Source organism: Coturnix japonica, chromosome 1 (genome assembly GCF_001577835.2).
Source record: "Coturnix japonica isolate 7356 chromosome 1, Coturnix japonica 2.1, whole genome shotgun sequence".
Taxonomy (NCBI): domain Eukaryota; kingdom Metazoa; phylum Chordata; class Aves; order Galliformes; family Phasianidae; genus Coturnix; species Coturnix japonica.
In genome coordinates, this window is record NC_029516.1 from 119,168,038 (window position 1) to 119,186,318 (window position 18,281).

Genomic DNA, 18,281 nt, shown 5'->3' on the forward strand with positions numbered 1-18,281 from the left:
AAACAAACAAACAAAAAAAAGGCAGAAAATAACGCAAGGTGGTATTTGTTAGGAGGAAATGCTTCTTGTGTTAGCTTCAATGTTAAATTTAATACCTTACCACCTACCTCAATAATTTCTGTCTGTGCATGCTTTGTCCAGAATGCCTGAGGAGGTGTAGTTACACTCACTGCTACAAAACTATTTGGTTTTCGATCTAGTGATGGCGTTAACAGCTCACTGCAAGCTGTAAGTATGTAACAGAGAAACACATTTAGATTTACAGTTTTTTTCATGCTTCTGTAAGACTTTAATTTTTTAAAGCGTGTATCAGACTTTGAGCTGAGTGTTCAGTTTATCAATACACCATAAAGGCAGTCATCACTCACCACTGTGCAAGTAAAGAGAAAACATACAACCTGAACACTTTCACTCCAAGCTGTAAAACTGTAATTTAAAGTTGTTCTCCTCTAACACCTGCACATCCATCCCTCTGGTACAGTTCATTAGAACAGCCTACATGCAGAGATGTTCCACTGGGAATATCATGAGCATGGCTGCAATTGATCTGAAGTTACACTCCATTAATCCCATTACCAAATGGTATTCTGCCATCGAGAGCCAAAAGGAATCCTTGAATGTTGATCAGGTAGCACTACTAAGTATTACTAGCTTGCAATTGCAAAATTGCAACTGCAAAAGAACAGTGATTTATCTCATCTAACATGATACTGAGATTTTAACTGCTGGGAAGGGACTACAGTGAGTAGGAGACAACTATAAAAATTTCCAGCAAGTGACCCTGCACAACTATATTGAAATACAGAGCTAATTTCTACTTAGATACAGCTGGTTAAGCTCTGCTTCAATGAAACATGCAAGTTAATTTTGAGTTTAAATGTGCACCGAACAGCTTTGAAGCTCCATGTATTTTTTATTTTAAATATTTTCAGATAAGTTATCTTATTCAGTTCAGAGATATTCTAGTAAAGATTATTATTCATAACACAATTACACACATTTGAGACATATGTATATATCTTTGAATTTTCATTTCAAACATACTGGTAGGAGCAGAAACCTCCAAACACAATCAGGCCAAGAAAATCATGCTGCAGTTAAAAATGTGGATAGAATTTTAATGAGGAAAATGTTTCTCACTTATTCTTCAAGTGAGGAGAGCCAGCGCACAAGTTTCTTGCCCTTGTTTAAGCACCTCTGAAATTAGGTCACTGCTGAATCTCACATTATCGCATGACAGCAAAGACCCCAGAAAAGAAGGTACTAGTAATAGTAATGCTCATTTAAAAATAACACCAACATAGTTAAGATTTAAAATTACATATAACAGATGTTTAACTGAAGACTTAAAAACATCAAAACTATTGGCTATCTATCAAAAGCTACTGGATAAGCAGCAAGAAAGCTGTACCACTTCTCCGTGAGAATCACAGCAAAGTTTCCATTCTCACTACATGAAAGGCACTTCAAAACAAAAAATAAATAAATAACATACAAACAAATCCAGACATAATCAACAACCCATATAAAAGACAGCATAATTCTAAGTAATCATAAAAAAAACCCAAAACACACTGAACCCACCTAAACTGAACTCTAAAATTGGCTCATCTGGATCCTGAATATTTCCTATAAACCAGAAAAATAAACACAGAATTAGTGAAGCATTGCTTTGAACCTGTCCCAGAAGTTACAGTCACAGAGGAAGAAATTAAATTTGGTAGATAATGTTAATCTTTTTCATTTAATCATCCGTGAATATTTAATACATTCATTAGCTAATCTTTGGTTCTTAAAAATGATTTTAAATACTTAAAATTATCTAATTCAACAAAATATGTTCAGACAATGACTAAAACATGCAAAACTACATGAGATTATATGGAACATTAGAATACAAAATACCAAATCTCAGTGGAAAACAAAAGGATTACAGCCATTCAGTGTCCGAACCACTATTAGCTCCAAATTATTAAACCAGATATATCTCCTCTGTGATCAGTGAACGAGGAAGCTGGAAAAGACCTGCCTCTCTCACTAATCAAATGAAGTCTCCAGGGATTACAGTGCTAATTTACTCAACATAAAAAAAAAAAAAAAAAAAGAATATAAATTTCAGTTTCCTGAACTCTCTTGAAAATGTTCTACAATGTCAAACTAGGAGGTTGCCAAGACTCTTCCTAGATAACCTTGACATTCTTTTGTTTTTTTTTTCTCTTATCTTCCACTGATAAATATAACTATACAAAATCTAGGTTTTTTTTTCCCTTCCCTACTCAATTTTAGTACTCCGTCTGCTTTTTAAATGGCTATTTTAAGGCCGTATTTTCAATACAAATCCTTTTGCCCATTCACTCCAGGCAAATCTAAATTTTCTAGGAATGGAAACTAAAAAACCCAGTAATGTTAGAAGAAGGTAGATTCTGAAAGGGCAATAAACGATAGCTGACACAAAAGTACTTACCTGCTAGAGAAAGGCCTAGCATGTCTGAGCTTACATCAATGGTGGAGGCCCGTTGCATGGTGCGGGATTTTGCACCATGGCGGGGACTGTGTTCTCTTGCTGTCATTTTGTCATGAAGAAGCCTTTTCTTGCTGCTTGGCTTTACTGATGTTTGTTTTATGGAGTAGGAGAGTGCAGCAGGTTGTCTCCAACTGCTATTCCTCTATCATTACCACACTAAGCAATAAAGAGAGCAAAAACATACAGTAGCATTTTAGGCTACTATCAGTTACTGCTCTTTTTAATACCAGCAAACTTACAGCCATAAAACTGCCTCAAGCCACCCAAACAAAGCGCTCAAGGCAGACCCAGTGTTCTATAACTCAATGTGTGTAAATCATATATCTGCAGCATTTTACAGCAAACTGTTAAAGACTGTGCCACATGTAAGAAAGGCTCCTCTGTCAGAAAATGGGGACTGAGAGATCCGTTAACAGACCAGCTGCTCTTCTCCTTTGTGTAAGTTATTAAATCATCCTTAACGAAGTTTCCTGTGTTTCATAATCTCCAGGGAGCACAAGTAAATTCATCAGATGGGGCCCCTTTCTGCAGAGGTAGGATAAGGGATTAGGACAAAGGAACAACGCTTTGGCAGAACATGGAACAAAAGGGCAGGAAATGTTATTAGTGTCAGCAAACTGTCTTTTTCTAGGCCCTACAGCCATTAGAGAGGGATACTGAAAACTATAAATAAAACCTTCCAGGCCAGAGTGAGTGTGAATTACTGGAATGACATAAAGAAAAAGTAAAAGAAGATGATTGCTGATGTGGCACACAGCAGCATCGTGCCTGCCTCCAGAGCTCTGGGAGATTCCGCAGCCTCTCTTGGTAACTTGGTTGTTCAGTGTTTGATCACTCAGTAAAAAAGTTTTTTATCTTTTCTTTATCTTTCAGTGTTTAAGTGGTAAAGTAACTAGAGAACCACTGGCATTTCTGGTTTAGCACTGAACGTCCTAAGATCTGGTCAAACAAAACTTCCATCAGTTTCAAAGTTCTTCCATTCTTCTATGCTTTTTCCTTCTTTTAGCAATATGTCTTTTTTGATTTGTTCTTTATGCAATTTGATATTTAATGGCTTGTGAGTTCATTCAACCTAAGCATCTAATGAAATGACAGCTATAAAACATGCTGGAAGAGATTCAGGCAGGATGCCACAGCCCCTTCCCCCAAATCCTATGAATACCTTATTAGAGAATAATTACCATGTTCTCATAGCTACAGGTCAGACAGCAGTTAGGTACAAGAGTCTCTTTTTTCAGCCAGAATCTCTATAGTTGATGACATCCTTTAAAAGGCTCAACATTTGAGAAGTCAGAAGAGGAGGAAAATGATTCTTTTCCTGAGATGATTTCTATCTAAATATTATTGAGTGCAATAGTTTTCCAAGCCTAAGTTCTCAACTATTCCATTAAGCTGCATTACAGATTTATCACCTAATGATACATTCTTAAATTAGCAGCAACAGCTTACATTGACCATACTTACAAGAGGGCTCTTTTCCTCATGTGTGGATGGATTTTGCATGTCATAACATTGATTAAGTCCACTCCTAAAGAAGAACAAAATAATCAGTATGAATAAACAATCCTTTATACAATGTAACTCACTGTCAACAGAAAATTACTGTTAATTAAATATTCCAGTTCTGATTACTAAAGCATATATGAAAGTTTACAGTAAACTAAGAGCAACAATACTGGCAAATACAGAAGCTCATCATTCTCTGATGAATATGATACAGCCAGATTCTTACACTCTTACAGTCACAATAATAACCTGTGAGAGCAGGAACACTAAGAAATAAAAGTTATGCTGGTAAAGGACAGACTTCAGGTCAGTATTTGGTGAGTGGGTGGAATGGATATAAGAAACATAAGTAAAAATGTTTACAGAAAAGCCTGGTGTTACTAAGGAAAACAAATGTATGTAATATGTTGAGAAAGAGATATCACTTGTTACTACACTCACTTTGCTACCGCTAGACTTCCAAATTTCCACCATCATGATGACAGATCGTGCAAAGTAGTCAAAAACAGAAATTCAAAAGACAAGGATGTAGGGCTGCTTTTTCACTGGGTGAAGTTACAGTGCGAGGTAGGCTTCTACGAACAGCTAGCAACAAGCATACAGGAAAAGTGAATTCCTTACAAATATCTACTGCAGGCTAACTGAAGATCTGCACTTGCTAGTGGAATCATCTAATTCAAGTACATTTGCATTAACAGGGTAAGTCTTTCAAGACCTCGCATGTATGGCATACCACAACAAAAGACACAAGGTAGTCTCGTCTGACATTTGGATTTCATTGCCAGCCATATCAATAACCCAAGATTGCTTAAGAGCACTTATGGAAAGGGTTTATCTCATCTAACTTAATCTGCGTAGGAGGCAGGTATTTGATCTCACCTCATTGCCCAGGTTCTATGCGTAGTTGACGATGACACATATACACTTCCAGAGAATGATTCACCATTTTCCAGGGAAGATGGGATGAATCACCTCACAAAGATAGCTCTCACTCTCATTTTAAAAAGAATTCAGATGACTTGCTTAGGTCTGATGCTGCACCTGGGTAAAATGAATCCCTCTCGCTGTTGTGCTAACCCAAGCACAGATGACTTCCAGTCACTGTATGGACTGACAGATCCAAATAATAGGTGCTCTTGAATTACACTCACCTCAATTCTTACAACTTCACGACCATATTCTTAATATAAATCAATGGAGGCAAGATACCTTAAATTTGAAAGGAATCACAAACACAGATGACAGTTTCCTAAGCTGGTACCTATGACAGATACCACCCTTTGAAGTCGGAACCAAAGGGTTGATATCATTCAGTCATCACATCCAGGCAAATACCATCTTAAACATGGCATAACGCACCTATACATAGCCTTTCACTTTGCCCTTACCAATGTTGCAAATGAGGATGCTGACAGCATATGTTATTTGCTTTGCATTTTCTGCAAGCACAGTTTTCAATTTCAGCATCAATGGAAGTGTGAAAAGCTGTTGTTGACTCCAGTACCAGAAACTTATTATTTCCATTGTGCAGAAAAAGCTTTTAACCAAGCCTCCCTACTGTCATGTTAATATTTACTTGGCCTCTAATTTTTGCAAAATGTACAGGACCAGAAGAAAAGATCTTCACTCAGGACACTTCTGGCCTGCTACCTTATGTCCTGGCTCCAGAAAAAGTCTCCTAAGACTGACATGAATTAACAGCTACTTTTTACAGTCTCACAAGCACTTTGCTCTTCTGACTCATTCAACGGCACTGAATGTCCTGAATCTGATGTATGTAACAGCAAAAAGTCAGTGCCATGAGCTTGATACCTAAAGTCAGATTCCTGCTAAATTCATGGAAGCAATACACAGGATATATCTATGTTGGTAAGGATAAGGTCTGTAGAATGAAACAGCTGGTGCTGAAAGCTGATATCCACACGGCACACAATTTCAACGTGTTTCTTAGCACCACAGTCCAGTACTCATTTGTCTCCGTGGACTGAATGCACATCAGTGGTTGGAGCACGTGAAGTGCACTCTCTCCAACAGTTTCAGGCAAAAGAAGCACTACTCACTTGCTACAAGTTATGAACAAAAATGCAGCAACAGAGACAACTAAGGTTCACTTTAGAAATGCACTCCTAATCTGAAATGAGCTGCTAACGTAGATACAGCCGTAAGATCAATTATATCTCATTTATTTGTCCTAAACTCCCAAGTTACAAAAAGTCCAGTCATTGCTGGACTAAAAGTTTGGCCTGAACCATCTCTTGTGCCCTCCTTATGCCCTCCTGATCAAGGATGCAGTCTCAGCGAGTTACAAGGAATGTATCTGTGCAGCATGCAAATCCTTAAAGGTGACCTTTCAGTGATATTTAGATAAAAAGCCATTTTAGCAGCAGGAAGTAGCTTGCTTTTCTTTCCTTTCCACCCTCTCACACTTACTTATGCACAAACCTAACTCACACTTTTTATTCTTAATCCTTCTATGAAGTTTCACTATGAAGTCATGAGAAGCTTCAGCAAACTCAATCTAAAAACCTAATTTTCTCTCTAAAACATATCCGCATACTTTTAATAGAAAAGTGTAATTTAGGCTGCACATTTCTTTTTGGAAATTATGACTATCTGTCTATATTCACAACTGAAATACAAGCAGCATTCTTCTTAGCTTAATGAGGTAGTGTTTTAATTTCACACATGATCACAACACTTCTATTTTTTCAGTACTCCCTTCTATGAGAAGCAAATTATGCACGCCCACACATGAAAGTAAGCATTAAATGTAAAACACAGGTTTGCTAACTAAAAAAGAAAACGTTCAGCTCTGTTTTGTTTTGCAGAAGAGCTTTTATGACGGTGAGCACAGTATAATGCCACAGAGATGATGAGCCTTGCTACCTAGCAGTCTGAAGTCCAGCTCCCTTGGCCTCCTCTACTGTTTAGCCAACAGAAAATGTAGCAGCTTACAGGCAATCTTTTCTCTAAATTAACTTTTATGTGCTTCATAAAAAACATACAGATATGTTATGGTGAAGTTTCCCGCACGTGGGAAGACTTCTTCCCACATCACCAGGGGTTCTCACACTACCCACACAGACCCACAAGAATAAGGAATAACATAGTTGCCGCTGAGAAATTTAGACTGCAAACATACTTCTGAATTTAATGGTCCTTTGGACATCCTCCTGAAGCCTCCTGCTTCTAAAGCTGTTTTTCATCACAACCGTGATGCTCCGGGTGCAGAAACTGCATTGCTCTAACTGGAAGAACAAACAGCATAACCGCTCTGAGCTCTTCCTGCTGTAGGAGAGTGATGGGGGAGAAGGGAAGAACAGCAGAAAAACAAACAACAAAACCCAGCAGGTTATGACTAGAAGTGAAAGCTATCTAGATGCATCTATATGCACTGAAGACTCGCTTCTGCTGTTAATTAAAGATGGAAAGCTCTCTAAGCCTGAGCCACCTATGTGTAATACTTAGCCCTTTCACAGATTGATGTAGCACTAGTTTATTCTGATTGAAACAACTCGGGAATCACAAGATGAACCAGTTAGCATTGTTCTCTATGTGGGTGATCAGATCTGACGTTCTGCTCTGAAACCACTGGGTTACACTGAGCTTCAGCTGTGCAACAGGGCTGTGCTCTGGGGTCACAGACTAAATGTCAGTTTATTTTCCTGACATTGCTTTTTCTCAGTCAGACAAAAGTGCTTCACCCAAAGGTCACATGCACACAGGAAACCACCCAAGCACTCTTAATTTGTAATGAAGTATTGCTCTGACATGCCGTGACTCCTACACTCACTGTTTGAAACATGTATATAACTAAAAATACATAGTAGCAGCAGGGGGCAAACCAGAAATCTATGAATTATTAGTCTAACGTACATGTTTTCAATTAGACATAATTAATTGACACAGGACATGACACAGCATCATATATTTAGAAAATCTGAAATAAATTTTCATGTGGGAGTCACATTCCATAAAGGTTATTACAGGATTGATGCAGCATAGCAAAACTGGAAACTGATGTGACTAACACAAATCTGTTGATGTACAATTCTCTATCAACATTTGTTCTGTACTTCTAAACTGTGGTTTGTGCGTGTATTTCTGATACACCTTTTCTTCTTATACTGTGCATGCCAAGACAGTAACTAATGGCAACAATTTTGTATGCTTTTTCTAATGAAGTAATTCTTGTTTGCTTCCAGATATCTATTTCCTTTGTGCTGCCTTCATTTATTTTTCCTGAAGAATGAAATGATTTGTTTGTTTACTCCAACCTTCCCAAATCAGTGTGGGAGAGGTCTGACTGCAAGGCTCTTCCCTGGATTTGTTTCTGCAGTGATATAAACTCCTTCTTCCAAGTGGTGGGATGATGGCAGCTTGAACACATAACCATCCAGCTCCACACTCTCCAACAATAGGCTGCACTTCCCACCACAGTTCTCACTTCAATGCCTCGCTGGGATGGATGTCACAGTGATAGGAACTCTTTTTCACTGCCCTGTGGGTTAGCAGTGAGATGACCCTCTAAGACACAACAGAGGAAGGGGTGCGTGTCCAACAGCTGCTTTGGTTTCCTGCCAGGTTTTTGTCATATTTTCCTTGAAAATCTATTCAGAAAGCATGCAGAGACCTCTAATTTGCTGGCACTGACAGAGACTTCAAATTCATCCAGAAAATCCTGTCCAGATTCCTAGGAGTTGGGCCAAAGACCCCCAAGATTTGGTTTGTTTTCTCATCTAAATTGTGAGGAGAAGCCATAGAGAAGGCAGTCAGAATGTCTGCCTCAGTTTCTGCTCTGAGGAGCTGAGGAAAGCTAAGCAGAGGTAAAATCCAAGCTGGCCTTAAGCAAGATACAGCTGTTACACATTCAAAACTGATCCAGAAGCATATGCACAGGGGAAGAAGCATGAGAAGGCTCAGGGACATCTAAAAGGGACATTGCTCTCCTCCAAATTCAGGGCCCAACACAGCAGGTGTGCTCTGGGTCAGACGATGCAGATGTGCGACCCTATTCCTCCCCACACACATCCCCCTGTCCTTCATTGCATCATTATAGCAGCTGCATTCTCATCAAGAGTAATGAGAAGAGGAAGAGCAAAAGGAAGTGGCAGGGTTGGAGGCACAGTAATTTGTCCACGCTTTTCTGCTATGTAGGCACAAAACAGCTGCAGACATCTCTCTTTCACAAATGGAAGTTTCATTTTCCATCAAACCCAGAAGCAACTTCTCAGAGGTCATAGAATGTCACCACCTGCCTGCTCCGGGTCACGGGCAAGGGCACCAACCGATGATTGTCAGAAAACCCCAACAGGTTAAAACTGAAATTTCCAAGAAACAAATACTTCTTTACTTCAACAACAATAGTTTCATTTCAGCAATCACGTTTGTAGGAGTTGTCAGCAGTAAACAGAAGCACTAGAAGTTAGTAAGGTAAGAAAAGGGTAATAGGAAGACACAAGCAAGGCCCAGTGAAATTGTTCATAGAAATCAGGAACATATTTAAATTTGCTGATCAACTTATTTGCTTATATATTTTTAACACAGAAGCAGTTGCATACCAATGTGAAGAGAAGATGCATTCCTCCACATTTGCAAAAATCTAAGTCTATGTCAAACATGAACTCAATTGTTGCCACCAGGACCCAACCATAGTTCACTAAATGGATTCTTAACTTTTAGCAGAGCTACTGAAAAACTACCATGTGGAAAAGACGTATACTGACAGACATAAGCCATTTTTAAAACATACAGGAAAAATATTTGGAATATACCGAAACCTGCCATATTTGACTGATGAACTAAAGAGATGCATATCTCCTCATTCCAATGCAGTACAGACTAAAGGAGGCTGTTCAACAATAGAGGACAGCAAATACTTGTGTAGCTGCAGCATGTGCTGTGCAACATCCTTTCTGCTCTGTTGTAATGGCATTCTTCTCTTTCCCTCCCATCCACTGACAGACCAAACATAATAAACATTTCAGACCAAAATGCACAGAAAAAAATAGGCCTCCTACACTCTGTAGCCATGGATTTCACATTTCTGGTGCATGGGGTCTTTAAAAACAATTCTCAAATATCTGTAACCTCCACTGACTGGCATGTTTTCAGCAGCTGCTAATGAACATTTTCCAGAACTGATGTGATACAAAGGGCAGTAAACAGAAGTTTACTTTAAAAAAGAAATAATAACTGCAGCAGTGATGCTAGCAACAGGCACAAAACAGATACAAATTATATGTGAGGACAAAGGGCAAATATTCTTGCAGCATTCAGTACTTGAAAATAGGAGTTTAAATGTCATTGTTTTGTCAATTCTCCAAGCATTAACATGCCTTACAAAACTGACATGTTACTACAGGCCAAATTGATCAGAATCTTACTTTTTCTGGGACAAGCTTCTCACAAATGCAGAAAAGCCTGGGAATGTAAAGGATGCATTCCAAATTGTTTACTTCTCTTTAAGTTCATGAATAAGTCACTATCATGACTTTTTTTTTTTTATGCTGAAAGCTAGAAACAGTGATGCCAGCTTCTCTCGCTTACTGCAGGTGACTCAGAATTACTGTCTTCCTCTCCCCACACCTTCTCAGAAATTCATAAGCATGTTGCCAAGCTCAGCAGTCAACTCTCCAAGGCAAGGCAGCGGGGATGATGCTTCTGCCCACAGTTCCCTGCCTTGCTCTTCTGACACAGATGAGCACAGGTATCTGTATTTCAGCTACACTAGCTCACAGTCCTCCATCTGATCAAAACTGCTTTTAGCAACAGGTTACAAGACTGGAGAGGAAATGCCCTCTGGCAAAAGAGCAGGACCAAAAGATGAGTACAAAGACTGGCTGGGAGCAAAAGGTTAATTAAACCCACAGCCTCCTCTGACTAGGAAGTGTAAGAGACTGAGAAAAACAATATAATGAGCAGGGCTGGGATTTGTGAGGTGCCTCCAGGTTCTTTTTCCCCAGACTCAGGAGACAAGCACTGTAGGAGTGCTCTGATCACACCTTGACCCCCATACTTTACACTCACCAGTAACATGACATCTTGTGCAACATCACAGCTCATCCCTGGCACTTACAGTGCTGTCATCCTGCAGCCCAGTGACAGCACACTGCCAGCTCTAGCAACAATCCATTAGCTTTGTGAGGGGCTGCAAGGCCTAAGGATGTGGGCTTTTCAGGCTTGCTTTGTCTGAACTGCTCTTGACCCACCTGCAACTTTAAGTTGGCACAGCTCTCACAACACTTTCGCTGATTGCCTAGATGTCTGTAATTGACTGCTTTTACTTCTGTTTATCTTTGCATGGTACCATCATGATTTTACAACTCCAAAACTACAAGGCTGTGTAGAAAAGTACAGGCCTGGAATGATAACAGATGTCCTGAGAAGTACAGGCAGAGTGGGCACTAAAGAAGGAAAAAGAGATAGGCACAGTGTGTGTTCAGCCATTTCAACTCTATTAAGCACTTATCTGATTGTTATCACTCAATCTGAAAGAATAATGATTCCTGGATTAGACTGCAAAGATTTTGTTTATATCAACAAGAAGAGCTTTTTGGCTTTAGATATAAGTGCACTTAATCTTTGTCCGTATAAAGGATTTGAGTATAAAGAGCTGACACAGAATATAATGCCATTCTTCACACTTTACCTGCACCAACAGATGCTGTTGACTTCTTGTATTTTTGGAGATAAATCTTTTATTTTTGGAGATAAATTTTTGGAGCGCTAATTTTACTGAGTTCCCAGCTTTTTAAGTTATGCAGATCTCATCTCTGCAGCTTCAATTAAAGAGTCCTTAAGGACTAACTATGAAAAAAATGAGAGCTAGACATAACACTGTCAGGACAGTTTGTGATTGCTGGGATAACAGCTATACTCCAGGCACAATCTACTTGCTGCCATTGAAAACACAAAATGATTGCCCACTCACAGTGATACCGCTATGAATTATAATACATCACATCATAAAACTCCAACTTTTTAATAGTGTTACTGCTTGACTTAAAATAAGAACTGTGTAATGACTGGCTGTGGTAAACAGTCAAAAATTATCTATCTAAATAAAAGGTTAACTTTTGTGAGAATTGAGATCAGCTTTAGTAATACAAAATGAAATGGGTCATCATTAAATTCTTCTATCAACAGTTCTCAGTCATTTCTGATTTGAAAACTTCCTGAAAATCATAGAATTTATCAGGTTGGAAATGATTTTCAAGATATCCAGGTCCAACAGCAACCTAACCATACTACCCCAACTCTAACTATCAGCCACTAAATCATGTCCCTGAGCACCACATCCAAACGGCTTTTAAGCACATCCAGGGATGGTGACTCAACCACCTCCCTGGGGACCCTATTCCAGTGCATAACAACCCTTTCTGTAAAGAAGTTTTTCCTGATAAAACCTAAACTTGCCCTGGCAAAACTTGAGGCCATTCCCCTTGTCCTGTCACTTGTCACCAGTGAGAAGAGACCAACCCCGCTCTCACTGTGAGCACCCTTCAGGTACTGGAAGAGAGTGATAAGGTCTCCCCTCAGCCTCCTCCTCCCCAGACTAAAGAGCCTCAGTTCCTTCAGTTGCTTCATCTCTCTTTGTGCCAAAGAACATCTATACAGTGAGCAGGAAGGTTGAAAGCTGGCCAGGCTTTTTGGGGGTCAGTTTTAGAGCAGATCATTTCTCTCATTTAGTTTACCACTGGATCAACACTGCCTGGGTGACCAAATGCTTGGCAAGAGAGGATCTGAGTGGAAGAGAAGAGGAATGCAGAGGTGAAACAAGAAGACAGGCTTCTTAACCCTCTTGTGGACGCTCTACAATAGTTTAACATCTTTCTTATATTTTTCATTTAAATACAAATCATGAAACAGCAAACAAATGAATCAAGACAAAAATTATTGTAGTAAAGCTTTTAAAAATGAAGTTATTAACATACTGTTATTAGCTATGTGAAAATACAGTAAATGAAATAGCTGTTAGAAGCATAGAAGATGTATTCACATCATCCAATATAGTCACTTCTATAGATACATTGATTATGTGAATAAACAGAAATGGAGGGAAAGAAAAGTGTTCTGTTGGTTTTGTTTGGAAAATTTACCAGTCAAACAATTCTTCAGTATCAGCTGATTTAAAGCTACTGACTGTAAGTTTACTTTCCTTAATCATTTTTCATGAACTTATTTGCACAGTTGACTGACAGTGTAAAACCACCGCCTTACACATTGTAAGAACCAGATGACTATGATTTCCAAGGTTGTAATTTTTTCATCTTACATTGTTTCCATACGCTCAGAACTACACAAATTATTCAGTTAACATTCTAAATTTTTCCATGTTTGTTCTCAATTTAGAAGTTGATTTATATTTGGAAAATGTGAGCAAAACGTTTGTGGGCATTTTCCAGCTCTGAAAAGGGAAAGTCTAATAATAACTGCTTAATTCAATTAAGAAAAAAAAAAAAAGTCATCTTTTCAAGCAAAGAAAATACAAAGTGCAACTCAAATCCCACATGATAAATAGTTCTTAGTGAGGTATAAAAATAATAATAATAGTTTACTAACAACAATGAAAGTGGGTTAAAAAACAAAGAGTTTGGCATCACCTATGATGAGTGAAGCCAGGCACCTCTGGCTGAAACGCTACTACTTCACCTGAGCCCAGCAGGTCTTTTAATACTGAATCAATAACAGTCTCAAATTCCTGTGGAAATTCAGGCTACTATGGATGGCGCAGAAACATCAATATCAGAATGCATTTAACAAATTTGAGCGCTCGTTAAGTCTTGCATCCTGAAAAGCCCACAAGAGTTTAAGGACAACTCCACATTCAATGAGCTACACAATCACACTACTGCGTTGTAAGTGAAATTATCAGAGTGCTTCAAATGTAACAGGAAACAGCATGAAACTGCAGCTCTGTCTGCCTTTTCTACCTGGGAGTGGGCAGTGGTTCTGCCAAGATAACGTATGTAAAGCATATTCTATTTTCCTTAGCAGCGACACCCACAAGTCACTCTTGCATAAGCAACACAAGAGTTTGCTCAGACTTAGCTAAGTGGATTTTCCCAATCTAACTTGTCATATAAGAAAATAATTCTTCATTCAGCCAAGATAACAAATCAGACTGCAGGAGTCAATAGTTTACAGCCTACTATGACTTTCTTCCCAGTCCTGGGCAAGATGACTGTGTGCTAAATGTCATGTCTGTTTTTCAGGCACCTTCACAACAACAAACAGTTTGGCTCCCACGCTGAGATTTTCCTTTTTGATCACTAGCATGGAAAACAACCTCAGAACAGGAGATAGCATCTTTCTGTGTGAAATGATTTCAGAGCTAAAACATTAAGTTACAATATGTCGATACTGTCTCTACTTACAGATGCAGCTGGGCAAAGACTATTCTGTGATGCTTCTATTTAGTAGACTTATATTGTCTAATCTAATAAAAGATGTCTTGTTATGGTTGCCAAGTACTTGCTGGTACTTTCTGGTGCTTCTGGGGAAGGAGAAAAAGCAGTTTTTAAACAAGACCAACTAGTGAAGTGGCAAGCTGCTTTAAGATTGTAAAGACTTGAAGAAAAATCATCAGAAATGTTTTGTCTGTGCGGTCTCTTCCCTTTACAACAAGATATCCAAGCTGTCAACTGCAGGTAATCTGGAGTACCACCATGCACATTTCTCCAAAAAGCATAAAAAATACCAACAAACTTTCATGGTAAAATACAGTCGCATGAGCCCACTCACTCTAAAGCTCTGGGTGGCTGTTTTGCCCATCAGGTTCCATAACCACTGCTCCCAGTGGTGTCTTCTTGAAAAATTAGTCCTCCAGAAGTTTCGCTTTCCATTTCTCCCTCCTTTGACATAAAATACTATCTAAAAGCCTTTCTTCTCCTACTTTCCTTCTAAAAGAAATAAAAGATGGCAATTTTATTTGACTCTGGGACAACCCACCAAAACAAATGGGTTAACACATATAACCCATTGTTTGTCTCAGGACAAATGCACCAACAGGCACCATGCAAAACAAAGCTTTGTCATACTTACGAATCCAAAATAGAAAAGGCTTTTCTTCCCATTATAGTATATGGATTTTAAAGTTGATTCATAGTGAAATACCAAAGAAATAAATAAACTCTAAAACATTAAAGTTTGAAATAGATGAAATGCTACCTCTCCTCTGAAATATTTATGAAAGATATTGCTTTAGAATTCCTCATTGACAGTCATTTTCAGCTTACTGCTAAAGATTTCACCCCTGAATTAGTAAAGAACTCATTTGTTTGAGAGTGTATATATATTTTTTGCATTAATTCCTACCCCTACGCTCTAATTTCTCTTTTCCTTAGTTCTTATTTCTATAGCCTATAAAATATGAAATGGTAACAAACAAAAGAAGTGGTAACATTTTTTCACTAACGATGAAAATATCAAAATCACTCATATTGCTGACCAGTGCAACTCTTTGCCAAGCTTAAACCATCATATACGGGGATGTGAAAACAGTAACATCTTCTGCTAAAATGCTCAAAAACATCCAAGAAATTACAATCAGATACAAACTAAACTACTTATACAGGTACATTACCAGAAAGTACTCTTCTCCCAGCAGGTAACATCACATAAAAAATTGGTTGGTGCTGCATAAGATGGTACCAGGCCTAAATGAATGAAGACTGACTGTTAACTACCTTCTCTGTATTCTTATTATTATAAAGAGATTATTACCATGATACTATGGTCATTATCATGGTCTCTTCTCACCGGTGACAGGTGACAGGACAAGGGAAATGGCCTCAAGTTGTGCCAGAGTAAGTTTAGGTTAGATATCAGGAAAAACTTCTTTACAGAAAGGGCAGTTAAGCACTAGAATAGGCTCCTTATGGAGGTGGTTGAGTCACCATCACTGTATGTGTTTAAAAACCATTTGGATGTGGTGCCCAGGGACATGATTTAGTGGAAGGTTGTTAGAGTTGGGGTAGTGTGGTTAGGCTGCTGTTGGACTTGATGACCTTGAAGGTCCTTTCCAACCTGAGCAGTTCTATGATTCTACAATATCTGAATCATTAATTTGTCACAGTTTCAACTTTGCTTTTACCACTCTTCTTTCCTAAAAGATGTTATCTTATTTCTGTATGGAAAGATTTCCACACCCCGAAGTGGAAATCTCTTTGTTCCTGGATGAAGCTCCCAAGTGAAGCAGTGGAAACCTCATTATAAGAGGTGTTTACAGGACAATCTACCAAACCTGTAGGTTTACACAGCTGAACTTTACTCCACACAACCGGTTCCCGCTATATCTCTACGTTGAATGTTTGAAAATACTTAGCAACTGCCTGGGACAGCTCCATAAATCACCTTCCCAAAATCACAGCACATCTGACTAAAGGAAAGTCAGCCACCAAAGTGAACATCTACAATCACAATGAAAACGCTTCCTCGCAGAAACTTGAGATCAGACTTCAAATGTTCCACTCAACATAGCTTGGTGGTAACAGCTGAGTTGTGCTTTTTGATTCTTTGTCTTTGTTTGCTCATGTCAGAATGGGCAAAAAAAAAGTCAACACGGAAGTACAAATTCAGACAATGCACTTTTAAATTTCTTTCAAGGACAATCACACTCTCACAGAGGCCTGAGCCACAATATACCATTCAGACCCCCTCATCTATGTGCTCTAAGCATTTCTAGGGTTAAAGTTCAGCAGGAGTGGTCTTCAGATTTTTCTTTAATATGGAAATTACAGAACAATCTTGTACATAATGATTCCCAAATTGACATATTTTCATTTCAAAGCAGAATCAGTATAAGCACATTTGAATGAATTGACATTCTCTGCCTGTCATTCATGTCTTCAATCCTCCCACCCCCCAAATACCTCAGCACATTTTATTTTTAGTTTTTATAGCATATAGTCCATCCAAACAGAAAACATACTATTAAAAACATTGTGACAAAGATCCATATAAGTTAGAACAACCTCCTTTTTTATAGCGCATACAAGTTTAGCAGAGATGCAGTTTACAGGGGCTCTGCTTAATTATATGAGCATATTTCAGTTTTTATTCATAGTTAAGAATCTGTGTGAACAGGCCATCTGGACAGTGTTTACTGTGACTAAACACCCCATGAAAAGGTTAAGCACGGTGCATACTCTGTGGATGGGATACATCTCACTGAACTGTACCATCGTTAAGCAAAACAGGCAGCCAGTTCAAACTGCACAGAGGAACACGAACCTTCAGAAGGGACTTCTTTTCTGATTTTTAAGTATCTACCATTAAAGAGTATGAAATGGGATTAAAGTGGTCTTCCAACATCTCTTGTTTAATAGTGATCTACAGAAGTTTTTGGGCAGACCTGGGTACTCCAAACCCAACAAGACTTCTGTTTTTATCTGTTTCTGTCAGCCAACCTCCCCATCCCACACCAAATAAAAACATCACTACAATGACAAAAAACAAAACCTACAAACAACCTAATTGTGATGAGAAAGAAAAGTTCACTGCAAATTCCTCTCCCTCACTCTTCAACAGGAATGTGAGAAGTCCTTTCCCTGAAACTTAAAAGCAGATCTTTCTCATGATCATATAATGATCATGATAATATTTTCCTCCTCCAGAAATGTTCAAGTGATGCTCTTCCTATTTATCTGGAAATCCTATAAGTGACAGCCATGCAAGTCTGAGATGGTCCAAGTGTCAGCACTCAGGGAAAGGCTAAGAGAGATCTTCAAATTAGAACTGGAACGTTTAATAGCCAGCAAAACATGTTTCAGAGCTAAATTAAACCCAGAATTGAGAAAAAAGGTCACACCCAAAGTGGGACATAGATTCTAAATCTAAGGGAGCTGGCCTCAACTCTAATAAAACAGGAACTCTGAAAAAGAACGAACTCACATTTTAAGGTTTGTCTTCTCAGTCCTCTCTCTTTGCTTTCTACCCTCTTGGATCACCATTCCAAGCTCTGTGTTTCCAGCAGAACACCCCCCTTCTAAACCATTAACAATGCAATCCATAAACTGCTTTTTCTTTACTGTGGCAATTCTCCAAGTAAGGACTGTGAGATCATCACACAATTGTTTCTTCCACAGAACAATAACTACTCATTACCAGTATGTAACAATTAATTAGGAAACAGAAAAAATATGAGAAGTTGCACTATTCTCTCCTGACATTCTTCTAGGCACTTTAAAGCCACAAAAACACAAGCTAAGCACTTATTAATAAACAAGTAACTGGAGAACTAAACACA

At 38.6% G+C, this 18,281-nt stretch overlaps 1 protein-coding gene across 19 annotated transcripts in view; it reads right to left on the reverse strand.

Moving 5' to 3' along the window:
* The window catches only part of INPP4A (inositol polyphosphate-4-phosphatase type I A), a 96,995-nt gene that overhangs the window by 39,683 nt on the left and 39,031 nt on the right, over window positions 1-18,281 (reverse strand). For 18 of the 19 annotated variants that reach the window (XM_015850873.2, XM_032441632.1, XM_032441645.1 and 15 more), the window contains 4 exons: window positions 3,989-4,052; window positions 2,465-2,680; window positions 1,585-1,629; window positions 108-226 (listed from right to left, as the gene is read on the reverse strand). In XM_015850873.2, coding sequence (XP_015706359.1) covers window positions 108-226; window positions 1,585-1,629; window positions 2,465-2,570 — 270 coding nt within the window. In that variant the 5' untranslated portion in view covers window positions 2,571-2,680; window positions 3,989-4,052. Of the gene's footprint in view, window positions 1-107; window positions 227-1,584; window positions 1,630-2,464; window positions 2,681-3,988; window positions 4,053-7,172; window positions 7,283-18,281 lie in introns of those variants that run through there. The other variant, XM_015850847.2, reaches the window with a different exon arrangement.